General features: G+C 45.4%; 1 protein-coding gene across 1 annotated transcript; it reads left to right on the top strand.

Moving 5' to 3' along the window:
• The first annotated feature begins 912 nt into the window (after positions 1–912).
• IDH3G (isocitrate dehydrogenase (NAD(+)) 3 non-catalytic subunit gamma) lies at positions 913–11,684 on the top strand. Its single transcript, XM_083592544.1, has 14 exons — positions 913–2,046; positions 2,887–2,928; positions 3,904–3,915; positions 4,904–5,001; positions 5,145–5,257; positions 6,048–6,108; positions 6,732–6,864; positions 7,561–7,694; positions 8,075–8,177; positions 8,746–8,892; positions 9,239–9,333; positions 9,822–9,882; positions 10,871–10,966; positions 11,456–11,684. Exons 1-14 carry the CDS (start codon positions 1,978–1,980, stop codon positions 11,456–11,458), a joined length of 1,167 nt encoding a protein of 388 aa, XP_083448670.1. The 5' UTR covers positions 913–1,977; the 3' UTR covers positions 11,459–11,684.
• Positions 11,685–11,997: the final 313 nt, after the last annotated feature.

Genomic DNA, 11,997 nt, shown 5'->3' with positions numbered 1-11,997 from the left:
GGCATATTGAGTGTAGCACCTTAACAGCATCATCTTTTAAAATTTTAAATAGTTCAGCTGGAATACAGTGGTGCCTCGCAAGACGAAAAGAATCCGTTCCGCGAGTCTCTTCGTCTTGCGGTTTTTTCGTCTTGCGAAGCAAGCCCATTAGCGGATTAGCGCTATTAGCGGCTTAGTGGGCTTAGCGGATCAGCTGATAAGCGGCTTAGCGGATCAGCTGATAAGTGGCTTAGCAGATCAGCTGATAAGCGGCTTAGCGCATCAGCTGATTAGCGGCTTAGCGGATCAGCTGTTAAGCGGCTTAGCGGATCAGCTGATAAGCGGCTTAGCGGCTTGGGAAAAAGGGGGGGGGGAGGGAAAAAACCCCGCAGGAACTCGCAAGACATTTTCGTCTTGTGAAGCAAGCCCATAGGAAATTCGTTTTGCGAAGCGCCTCCAAAACGGAAAACCCTTTCGTCTAGCGGGTTTTCCGTCTTGTGAGGCATTCGTCTTGCGGGGCACCACTGTACCATCACTTCCACTGGCCTTGTTATTTGCAGTGCTTTCTAAGGCCCATTTGACTTCACTCTCCAGGATGTCTGGCTCAAGGTCAGCAACCCCACTACCTGGGGTGTATGAGGCATCCATTTCTTTCTGGTATAATTCCTCTGTGTATTCTTGCCACCTCTTCTTGATGTCTTCTGCTTCTGTTAGGTCCTTACCACTTTTGTCCTTTATTATGGCAATCTTTGAACGAAATGTTCCTTTCATATCTCCAATTTTCTTGAACAGATCTCTGGTTCTTCCCATTCTGTTGTTTTCCTCTATTTCTTTGCATTGCTCATTTAAGAAGGCCTTCTTATCTCTCCTTGCTATTTTTTGGAAATCTGCATTCAATTTCCTGTATCTTTCTCTATCTCCCTCGCAGGATGTGCCCGTGCAATTGAACATACATTTGCTGCCGAAATTTTTTAGATGGGAGATCTTAAAAACAACAACCACCCTCATGTCAGTGCTGATCGTTATAATACCCTCAGTATTTTGAACTATATAACGTGTGGAATTGCCCATGGCTTTTGAGTTAGGTTTTCAAGGTCTTTATTCATGGGAAGGCGCTGCAAAGCCTCTGTCGACCTCCGCTCTTGCTTGGCACTTCGAAATACAGTAACATAGTTGTTCTTTTTATACATCTATATATCTTTATCTACTGTATACTATTTATGTTATCATTGTACAGATAAATAATAAAACATGTACTGTACATGAGTGACAAAAAAAATGGGTCATTGGGGGTGTGAAATGCTAAACATTATTTTACAATCCCGTAATAATGAGGTAAACCAGTTCAATAAATGCTTCAAAAAATCAACTTGGGAAACAGAGTAATAGTTGTTTTATTAATGTGGCTGTAATAATCAATTTTGTCGAAAGTTTACAGAAAAACAAAGCAAAGACTTAATTCACATTGATGTTCAATATGTATCATGTAACTTGCTGGCTTTCCGTATAGTCTCCTTCCCCTCAACCCCGAAACGAGGATCAATTTTATTAAGACGTCCTTGCTTTCACAGTTCTACTCTTACTAAGGATGCATTGCAGCTCTCGTTGCATTCAGTTGAAATCATAAATAAGCAAAAGCAACACTAAACGAAGAGCAGAATAATTAAACGAATTCTATTCGTTTGGCGCCTACTGTGAGCCCTGCTTCCTTTGGACATTACGACCTGCTGGGTTAACAACTAATAAAATGGCAGCTGTGAGTTACTTATGGTTGCAAAGTACGAATGAGAATGCTAGGAGAATATCCCGGAGAATATCCACCGGGAATTACAAGGATCTCAAGCTCTGTCGGAAGAGACAGGCGAAAGCAACTTTACTGCGCATGCGCTCCTCCCGCCGCTTGTGCGGGAAGACGCGGTTTCTTACGGGATTTCGTCACAGGTCTCGCGGTATCTGGATAAGACTCCTCTTAATTCTTCCCCCTCAGAAGATTCAAGGATGGCGGCTTCGGCAGTTTTGTACACTGGCAGGCAGCTATGGAGGCCAGCCTTGTTGGCGTCCCGCTCGGTAAGACGACGGTTTCGACTGCGGTTGTGGACACTGACCTTGTCCGGAGGTGAAGGGAAACCGGCGCCGCTCCTTGGTTTCCTCTCAGGGGAGTGGGTGGGCGGGCTGGGGCAACCGTTGCCATGTTTCCGATTGGTTAAGGAAGCAGGCGGTGGGTGGGACAAAAGTAGAATGGTGCTTTCGCATTGGCTGGCCTCTTATGGAAAGGTTTTTTATTGGGCGCTTCCTTTGGGACTCGTTGCGTAGCAGATAATTTTGATTGGGCGATAGATATGAGACTAGGAGAGAAGAATTAAAGGGCTAAAAGCACAACCAAGGAAATTAAAGGAAAGGAAACAGCCCCGTTTGCACGAGATGATGATAATGATGATTAGTAACCTCTGTAGTAATGAGTCTGGAATAACTGCCCCCCATTGCTTTCATACAGACTTCTTTATTAATTGCATTTATCTCCCACCTTTCATCCAGGGAGCACAAGGTGGTTCACACTTTTTCTGTTGCTCCCCATTTATTCTCACAACAGCAACCCTGTGAGAGGTTGAGAGGTTGGCCCACAGTCACCCAGTGAGCGTCACAGCAGAATGTGGATTTGAACCCTTCATTAGCATTAAATATTTGATCATTTTTGATGGGACAGTTGAGCAAGAACGCTTTGACAGAGCAAATATCCATCTCTAGCTTCTGGCAAAGGGGAGTAAATGAAAGATCTCGCTCAAACCTGGAATTTCACAGAGTCAGGCAGGACACCTAGTGTTTCATTCCTGTCTTGTAAGAATCCTTTATTTCTGGATTCCCCAAATCACCTTCCTTAGCTATGCTGTTTTTCTCTCTCCCTCACAGGTGCAGGCTCTAACAGATGGCAGTCGCAGGAATGTGGCCTCGGTTTGTATCGCTTGTGCTTGCCATCCTTTGTCACAGAGAGATTTTAGGGGAGGCACTCTTGTGTTCTCTTGTACATTATTTCCCCCACAAATTCACTGACAGCTGTCTATGGACAGATGCGGGATGTAAATGGTCCTGATGTGACATCTGTTTCTAATCTCTTTACTGATTGGGCACCTGAGGAGTTGGGATCAAATCTGGTATGCAAACAAAATGTTGCAATCTAGGACAGTTTCTCCTCTTGGAGGAAGATGTTCTAATGGGCTCTGCCATATTGACCTGCCTTTTCCATGTCTTCTCTCTGTTCAATTGGAGTAATAATTCTGACTTATTAACTGTGTAGGGAAATTACAAGGTACTAACAGCCTTGTACCTTTTAAAATCAATGGTTAAAATCAGTGCAGTTTTCAAAGGTTCAGTCCATTATCTTGATTCAAAATGGCATCCAATTTTATCACAACATAGATGAAAACCTGCTCCTTGATTCACAAACTGTTGTGCAAAATTTGGTTATGATATCTTGAAGAGGTATCCAAATGCATAGCAAGCAACTAACTTTCCAAAATACATGGAAAAATTAAAAAGATCTGTGGATAACATTTCAGAGGCACCAGATATACTTTCTGGACCCTTGGAAGTTTGGTCTTGTAGTCCTTAATACACTCTGGCTTCCCTGTTCACTAAAGCTGGTGTCCGTGAGGATTAGAATCCTGGTCATATTTGTTTTAAAATGAAAGAAATCTTTGACTGTTGCAGCACACAGAGGAAGTCACACTCTGTAAATCGCAGTACTATAATGGCTCTAAGGACCTAAGAGATTGTAAAGCACTCTGCTGGTTAAAATGCTAGATGAAGGATCTTGGCAAATGTTTGGTTAACAATAATTTTTTTTTTACACTGCTGCCTGTGAAACTCCTGTTCTTTTTTCTTCCTTTCCCATCTTCCCAATATCTGTTCCTGATACATTGGCTACAGCAACAGACTATTGTAAGTAGTTTTCCTACCATTTCAGTTTTAAACTTGGAGTTACAGCCAATGGGTTTAAGTCTCCTATTCCAATTATCAAGTATTCACCAGGCTGCAAATGTCCCAAGCTGGATGGTAACTGGCAAAGAGTGGTTGCTAAGACTGACACTACTGAGCTAGAATATATGGACCGTTAGTCCTAAGTTATTCTTTAGCCTCCTCTCCCAAGTTGGAAATAGTAGGCTTAAACATTTCTTCAATTTGGTTTTGGAAACACCGTCTCCTGAATGGGGTTTGATAAGCTAGAGTTGGGAATACTAGTGTCTATATTTACCACTGGAAACCAAAGGTCAGAGTGGCTAAAATTCAAGGCAATTGAGAATATCATGACAGTGCTGGTTGAATGTAGAGTAGCAAGCTAAAAGAATGAGGTGAGAATGGGGTGGTCTGCTGGTTAGAATAGAGCAGCCGGTGTTACCTGGCTGGGATCTAGGACTCTCGGGGTTTCATTCTTCACTTTGAACAAAGAATCTATACCCTTGTTGTTTTTAAGCTCTCCTGATCATCAGAAGCTTGTCAGGGGTTCCTCATAGGGAAGGAAGATCCATAAGGGTGAACCAGCTTGTTTGCCTTCCATGCTTTGTGTAGGCATAGGGAAGTGCTGAGCACGTTCTAGGATGCTCCCCCTAGTTAGCAAGGGGTGACAGTGAAGCCCAGTAGGCCTGACCAAACACTCCATGCAAACTGAGTGGGTGACTTAGAAAATGCCCCAGAACCCTCTGCAGTGTGGGTGGGGGCATTTCATGGCAGACTCTGCATGTCAGTGTGGAAAGGGTTCTTTGGAGGCTTGTCTGAAAGGCATTGGCCTAGATGAACACGGCAGGGATGTGTAGTTACTGAGAACAAAGGCCTCCTAAGATTCCTGGGCAGGGGTGTGGCCTAGCCGAAAGGATTACGATTTGCAAGATTTTGTTCTAAACTGCCTAAACCTGCACCTCTTTCTCCACAGCCTCCCCCAGCCAAATATGGGGGACGCCATACTGTGACAATGATTCCTGGAGATGGTATTGGGCCGGAGCTTATGCTTCATGTCAAGGAGGTGTTCAGGTACAAATTTCCTCTCTGTGTGCCTCTCCAGAGCTGTGCATAAGACCCAGAAGGCCTGCTTGTGTGCACTGACCTTTTTGCCTCTCAAAGCCATGGCTGGAATTCACCTTGACTGCCCCACCCTTCTCTTCTCTCTACCCCAGGCATGCCACTGTGCCTGTGGACTTTGAGGAAGTTTTGGTCAGCTCAGAGGGATCTGAAGAGGACATGCAGAATGCTCTCATGGCCATCCGGCGCAACCGTGTGGCCCTCAAAGGTGATCCTTTGCTTTTCACAGCATGCAGAATTGTGCCAAGTTCTGCATCAAGTGAAGTCGAAAGGAGGAGAAAGGGGTGTCCTGTGTATCTTTTCAGGGGGCGGTTGGAAAGGGCAGATTTGTTATACTGGGCTGCATGGGCTTAGTAAAGGCCAGTATCTATTTATTTTCCAAATCCACATTTTGGATTCATCTGGTCCCCTTTCCTTCTTCCCTTCTTCCCTCTTCAGTCCAAAATGAGCCTATTCTAGGTTTCGCCTTAACAGTATTTGAAGATGCTTATTTTTTAATTACATTTATATACCATCTCTGTCTTCCAAGGAGCTCAAGATGGTGTGCATGGTTCTCCTCCTCCCCATTTCATCCTCACAACAACCCTGTGAGGTAGGTTAGGCTAAGAGATGGTGACTGGCCCAAGGTTACCCAGTGAGCTTCATTGCAGAGTGAGGAGTTGAACCCTGGTCTCTTAGGTCGTAGTCCAATACTCTGCTGCATTTAAACCTATATCTAATATTGCATCCTTGTGATAGCTCTGGAAAACTGGTGCTGCTTATTCCCATTTTGTGGATGGAGGAACTGAAACTAACAGCCTCTCAGTACATGTCTGACTGCTGTGGAATCTGAATCCAGATTTCCCAGGCTTGATATTTTATCCACGTTTGTTTCCAACCCATCAGGAAAGAGGACAATTTATATAGCTGCAATTTTCAGATTGCCCCAGATTGGTGTGTTTACTAGGGCCAGGGAGTGGATCCTCTTATTAACTGGTTCTCTTTTCCTGGCTTTATAGGAAATATCGAGACGAACCATAACTTACCACCTTCTCACAAGTCCCGGAACAACATAATGCGGTGAGTTGAGAGAGAGGCTTAGCCCAGTTGCCAAGCAGAGCCTAAGAGTTGGGAGTGTGGTTTAGTCCATATACAACCATTAATTTCCATTTTCTACCCCTGTCTAGAGGCTTTAAAAAAATAGTGGAAGTGGAAGGAAGTATGTAAATGAGGCCAGTAGTCTTAATTTCTGTATTGCTTCCCATAGTGATGCCACAAGTCACAGGACTGATGTGTTACTCTAGTATGCTACCCACACATTATATGCAGCTCTGCCCTCTGTTCCTTGGTGTGGTTTTGCTTCTGGTCTGCTGAGCTGGAAAGCACATTGGAAAAGCAAGTGGCAGCATTCTTGCTGGTTGGGTGTGACCCTGCATCACAGCCAGACCCATCAGCCCTCCTGCTCCCATCCAGGTGTGCCACAGAATCTCATTTCCAATGATGTGGGTTGGTCATCATCCATAGCATATGAGGTTCATCTCTCCTAGCAACACGATACTCTTGTTAAGGCAATTGGCAAAACTAGGGAGAAGGTGGATCTGGGGCAAAAGGAACAATTGTGCTTTCTGAAGTACACAGAATCACAACAGTTGTTATTCTGAGTAGAATCTGTGACCTTTTCCTTTCCCTCTCTGATTCCACAGCACAAATCTGGATCTGTTTGCTAATGTGATTCACTGCAAGAGCCTTCGGGGAGTGGCAACCAGGCACCATGACATCGACATACTCATAGTCCGAGAGAACACGGAGGGAGAATACAGCAGCCTGGAGCACGAGGTGCTAGTTAGCAGAGGCAACCACCTTTGCTCTCTTTATTTCTCCCTAAATCCCCCTCCCTCCTCAACCCTATTTGCATTGGGGCAGTGCTGTTTCCTCTCCAGGTGGGCTTTTTTCCTTTCCTTTCCTTCCCTTTCCTTCTAAAGCATACTGACTCTCTGCTTGTGGCATATCATGATCAGGATTGAATGGTGATGGGATAGTCCTGCTATATGGCAAGTGACCTTTTAGTGAGGTGTCAAAGATTGTATGATGGTGGCCAGCAACTGACAGTCCAGGGGTTCAGTCTAGCTCTCATCCTTCCATTCCAGGGATTCCTTCCTGTGATTGCGTACTTCCAAATGGTTCCTCCTGACAAAAACCAAGATGCTGGCAAGTGGCTTTTTTCAGTCACAGGGACTGGCTCTGTAAAAGCTCCTCCATACTAGCATATTCACTCACTCACTCACAGACATTTGCTTTGTCTCGTATGGGTGTGAAAAAAACAGGCGAAGCCTGCAGCTCTTTCTCAGTTAAATAGATGGCCTCTAACCAGGGTTCTATGATACATCATAGGGGAAAACCACAAGCAGAAAGTTGGTTTCCTAAAACTGGCAATCCCTCCAAGTAGGACATCATTTCCCACCCAGTCCCAACTGAGCTAGAGGTAGAAACTAGGAGTTTTGATTTTGCCTGTTCTGCCCCTGCCCCCTCCAGAGCGTCTCTGGTGTAGTGGAGAGCCTCAAGATCATCACAAAGACCAAGTCACTGCGCATCGCAGAATACGCCTTCAAGCTGGCGCATGAAGCTGGGCGCAAGAAGGTGACCGCCGTCCACAAGGCAAACATCATGTACGTTAGGGGACATGTAGGCCTTTCTTCAGCGTACATGTGTGGGAGCAGGAATGGATGTATCTGGGGGTGGTGGTTTTCTGGCTCAGTGGTGTAAAGTGTGCCACAACTTGTGCCCAGTAGGAGATGCCTCAATTCTTATTTATGCACCCTGCAAATCAGGCCATTGTTCCGTGAAATTTTATTCCTAGGCTGTCAAGTCAGGGATCAGGTTTCTGTTCTGTGTGGAAGAGGTAGACTGTACAGGCCTGACTGTATGCTAGCATCAGAGACCTTTCTGCTCTTGTTCAGGAATACCACAAACATTTGCTGCCTCTACAGTTTGTGGTGCCTTTGCTGCAGCTCTGGCTGAAATTTCCCCTCTTTTTCTCCCATATTAGGAAGCTGGGTGATGGCCTTTTCCTGCAGTGCTGCAAAGAGGTGGCAGCTGGCTTCCCAAACATCACATTTGAGAGCATGATTGTTGACAACACTACTATGCAGGTACTTGGATGTTCTAGTCTTATGTCTAGCTGCCATTTCAAACACAGGACACCTGAGTCTTCTTTGTAGACAGCTCAAATCTTTGTGTTCTTCATTCTCTTTGGCAGTGCTGTTCAGGGATTCCCACCGTAAGTCCCTTTCAGATTACCACCTTAATCCATTCACATGGATTAAACATGCACAGGAGTCGGTCCCAGCATTTTGTGCCCACAAGCATAACTTTGGGGGTTTTTGTTTTGTTTGTTTTTTTTTAAATAGAATCACGAGAACTGGAAATGTCAAGTTTTGTAATAGTCAAAGCAATTGTTATAAAGGAAACGGAAGACATTTCTCAGGATTTACTTTGGAGGGAAAACAGGTTGGCTAATAATGTAACTTTCTGTTTAGAATATGTGACTTTTGCAGATCATTCAGAGAAATTGTTTAAATTAGGAGTGCTTTTATGAAAGCTTCCAGGCAGACCTGAAACTACATTACTGTTCTGTTGTGGCTGGGATGGGTGGGGAGAGGAGGGGACATGAATCACTACTCTCACCTTTACACTCACTGCTGTCTCTGATTTTCCTAGCTGGTGTCCCGTCCACAGCAGTTTGATGTCATGGTTATGCCTAACCTCTACGGCAACATTGTCAACAACGTCTGTGCTGGACTGGTTGGGGGCCCGGGCCTGGTGCCAGGTGCCAATTACGGGCGTGATTATGCAGTTTTTGAAACGGTGAGTTTTTGAGAGGGTGGTAGATGTCGGGCCCCGGTAAAGTGGGGTTGTGATTAAGAAGCACCGAGGGCAGGAATGCTACTTGACTGAGTGAGAAAGGGCTCCTAAGGCAGAGGCTTTGGCTTCCAGATGGGCCTGAGCACCAGGATCTCTCCAATAAGCATCGCCTGGAAGAAAACTGAGGGAGATGGAAGAGAGCAGAACACACCAGCAAAAAAACAGGCCACTTGTATCTTTGCCTCTCCATTATTCTATGTTGGTTTCTTTCATTTTGGAAACCCTCTTGCTCCCTCAGACAATATAGCCTGCTCTCTCAATGCCTTATCTCTCTTTTCTCCCTCTTCAGGCCACGCGCAATACTGGCAAGAGCATTGCTGGCAAGAACATTGCCAACCCCACAGCCATGCTGCTCGCCAGCTGCATGATGCTGGACCACCTCAAGTACGTGCGCATACCCCTTTCCCTGTCTCAGCCGCCGCCACTGCCTAATACAACTGCCGCAACTGTTTCCCCATTTCCCAACTATGAGAGCCAACGTGGCATAGTGGGTTAGCCTCTAGGATGGGTTTGTGGATCCTTTGGCCCTCCAGATGTTGCCGTCATCACCCCTGACGGTGCTTGCTGTGGCTGATGGGAGTTGTAGTTCAGCAACATCTGGGGGGAACAAAGATTCTCTTCACCTGCTCTAGGCATTCCCAAGTTCAAATATCTACTCAGCCACTAAATTATTGGGTGACACTAGGTGGAGAGATGTATCTAAAATGTGGGAGCTACTGCACACTTGCCTGATCGTCTTGGGGAAAGTGTGAGACAAAAATGAAATGTCTGTCTCAGTGGCAGATTCTTCCATCATAATAGGGGAGGGTGGGGGAAGAGAGACTGCATTTGTGCTGCTGTTTCTCACCACTTCGCTCTGTTGTTCATTGCAGACTGCACAGCCATGCATCAATTATCCGCAAGGCAGTTCTGGCCTCTATGGACGAAGCAGAAGTGAGTTGATTATTCCCTTCCCAGGCCAGTGGCCTATCAAGAGAATTGGGGATATGGGCTGTTAGCTAAGGTCACTGGGTGTTCTTCTTGGGTCTGTACATACCAGCAGAGGACTTAAAAACCATTGTCAAATATCTCAGATTGATTTCTTGTTTGTTTTGGAGGGAACCCAAAATGTGACTTGCCATTTCAAGTCATGCTTTCAAGGGAGCAGGTCTAAATGATTCCTAGAGCAAGTGTGAAGGATGCAGCCATTGGGCCCATGAGTCTCTAAAGATCCCTAAGGCATGACAAGGGTGGCTGAGCAGGTACTAGTCCATGTGCCCTACTGAGGGTGCAGTTGGATCAGAGAACATGGCCATGACTTGTACAGCAACGCAGGGACTTGTAGTGAGAAGTAAATGAAGAAGTTTGTGTCAGTTGGTACAGTGGGGGAGCAGAAGTATCAAGTTGGTGGCATTGTGGAAAGAGGGTTGGGCGGAATAGTCTATCCCTTCAATTGGTCAAGAGCTACAGGTTTCCAAGAGTGCACCATCATATGTGCACAACCACAGCATGTATGTATGCGTCTGCATGTGGGTCTCCCTTGGTAACTGTCCTTACACTTTGAGTAGGTAGCCCATCTTCACTACAAACGTCTGTTGCCTATTTGGCATTTTCATTTGTGGATGCCATGGGAAATAGTTTTTAACTTGGCGATATCTCTAGCTCTCCCATCCCTTTGGGAACTGCAGTTTCCAGTGTTTTGCTGGGACAAAGGGATAATTGCAGTGCAGATACACCAAATGTTCTAGTGGCTTGCAACAGTGTTTACAGCTAAATTAAACGGTAAAAAAATGAAGGTCCCAAAATGCATGTTTGGGCTGAAGGGGGTTCTTGGCTCCCAAGTTTGAAGACAGACTGCTAGTTAACTAAACTGAAGACTGTGAAGGGACGGTTGTGAGTGAAGGTGGCTTAATACAGCTTTTTCTTTCTTTTTCCTCTCCAGACTCACACACCAGATATTGGGGGCCAGGGTACAACCTCAGCGGCTGTTCAGTCCATCCTGCAACAGATCAAAAAATCTAACCCGAACCTGGCACAGGTGAGTTGTTTTGGAAGGTGGCAGGTTTGCAGCTCTCAAAGGGGGGGGGGAGGGTTGAAGTGGAAGGTGAGGAAGGGAAGTTACAAGATTTTGATTAAGTGCAGACTTCTTGAAACCTTTTCCCAAGGTTTCAAGAAATGTCATCATACCAATGTTTTTGTATGATTGTACTTACTTGTCCTTACTGAGCAGCTTCTGCCTTTAGGGACTGGATGTAAAGCAGAAGGAAGGGCAGGGGCTTAGTGGGCACTGGTAGCAGCAGAATTTAGGGGCTGCGTGGACACGAAGGATCCTCCTGCAACTGAAGCCGAGAAGCTTTAAACTTCACTTGTCCCTGCCTTAGGCTTTGCCTCTTTACAAAATGGGAATTTTAGTGATTAACCAGTGTGAGGTTGGGGAGAATGGAATATAAATAGTTCTTAGTCTGTGTAGCTAGCTTTGCTAAAGACCATTCAATTCTTTTTACCTTTGCCTGTTGTTGTTTTTTAGTGACATTCTGAAGCCAAAGAACCAGGCTCAATAGCCGTTTGAGCTTCAACTGAAACAAATACTCCTGTCTGCCTAAAAAGAGGCCGGAGCAACTCTGCTGCCTGTGACTAGAACAGACTGTTCCATTGTGAACTAGCCAAGCACAAACTCCCATCTTCTGTATATAGTGTGTAAGATGGCAATTCATACCCACCTCACTAAAGGGAAATAAATGGAAATGTGAGGCCTATCATGTCTCTGTGTCTCCTGCTTTTAGGCTGACTAGTAGATAAGCACAGCTAAGTGGATTAATGGTGTGGTGAGAGAGAGCAGCAGGGGAGAGGGAAGTTTGGGGCTATGGAGCATGGTTTTTATCGTAGGGAAGGATCCTGGTGACTTACACTGAAGGAACTTACAATCAAGGACCGCCTAAGGCAGCAGCCAAATGCAAGGGCCAGACTCCCCTAGTTAGGGAAGGGAGCTGGCTTCTTCCTGCAGTATAACCTACCACCACAGCACCTGCAGATTGGAATCTAAGATGGTGTCAATTTTTTAAAAAGCAG

The sequence above is a fragment of the Podarcis filfolensis genome (genome assembly GCF_964270895.1).
Source record: "Podarcis filfolensis genome assembly, chromosome: 17".
NCBI classification, from domain to species: domain Eukaryota; kingdom Metazoa; phylum Chordata; class Lepidosauria; order Squamata; family Lacertidae; genus Podarcis; species Podarcis filfolensis.
Note: the sequence above shows the minus strand (reverse complement) of the source record. Positions and strands in the feature narration are given on the sequence as shown.

Bases quoted from the DNA above. Each gene is read 5' to 3' on its own strand.
- IDH3G (XM_083592544.1), top strand. From the start codon at position 1,978: ATGGCGGCTTCGGCAGTTTTGTACACTGGCAGGCAGCTATGGAGGCCA. The intron at 2,047-2,886 runs GTAAGACGACGG...TCTCCCTCACAG, and splicing joins CCTTGTTGGCGTCCCGCTCG to GTGCAGGCTCTAACAGATGG. The intron at 9,883-10,870 runs GTGAGTTGATTA...TTTCCTCTCCAG, and splicing joins CCTCTATGGACGAAGCAGAA to ACTCACACACCAGATATTGG.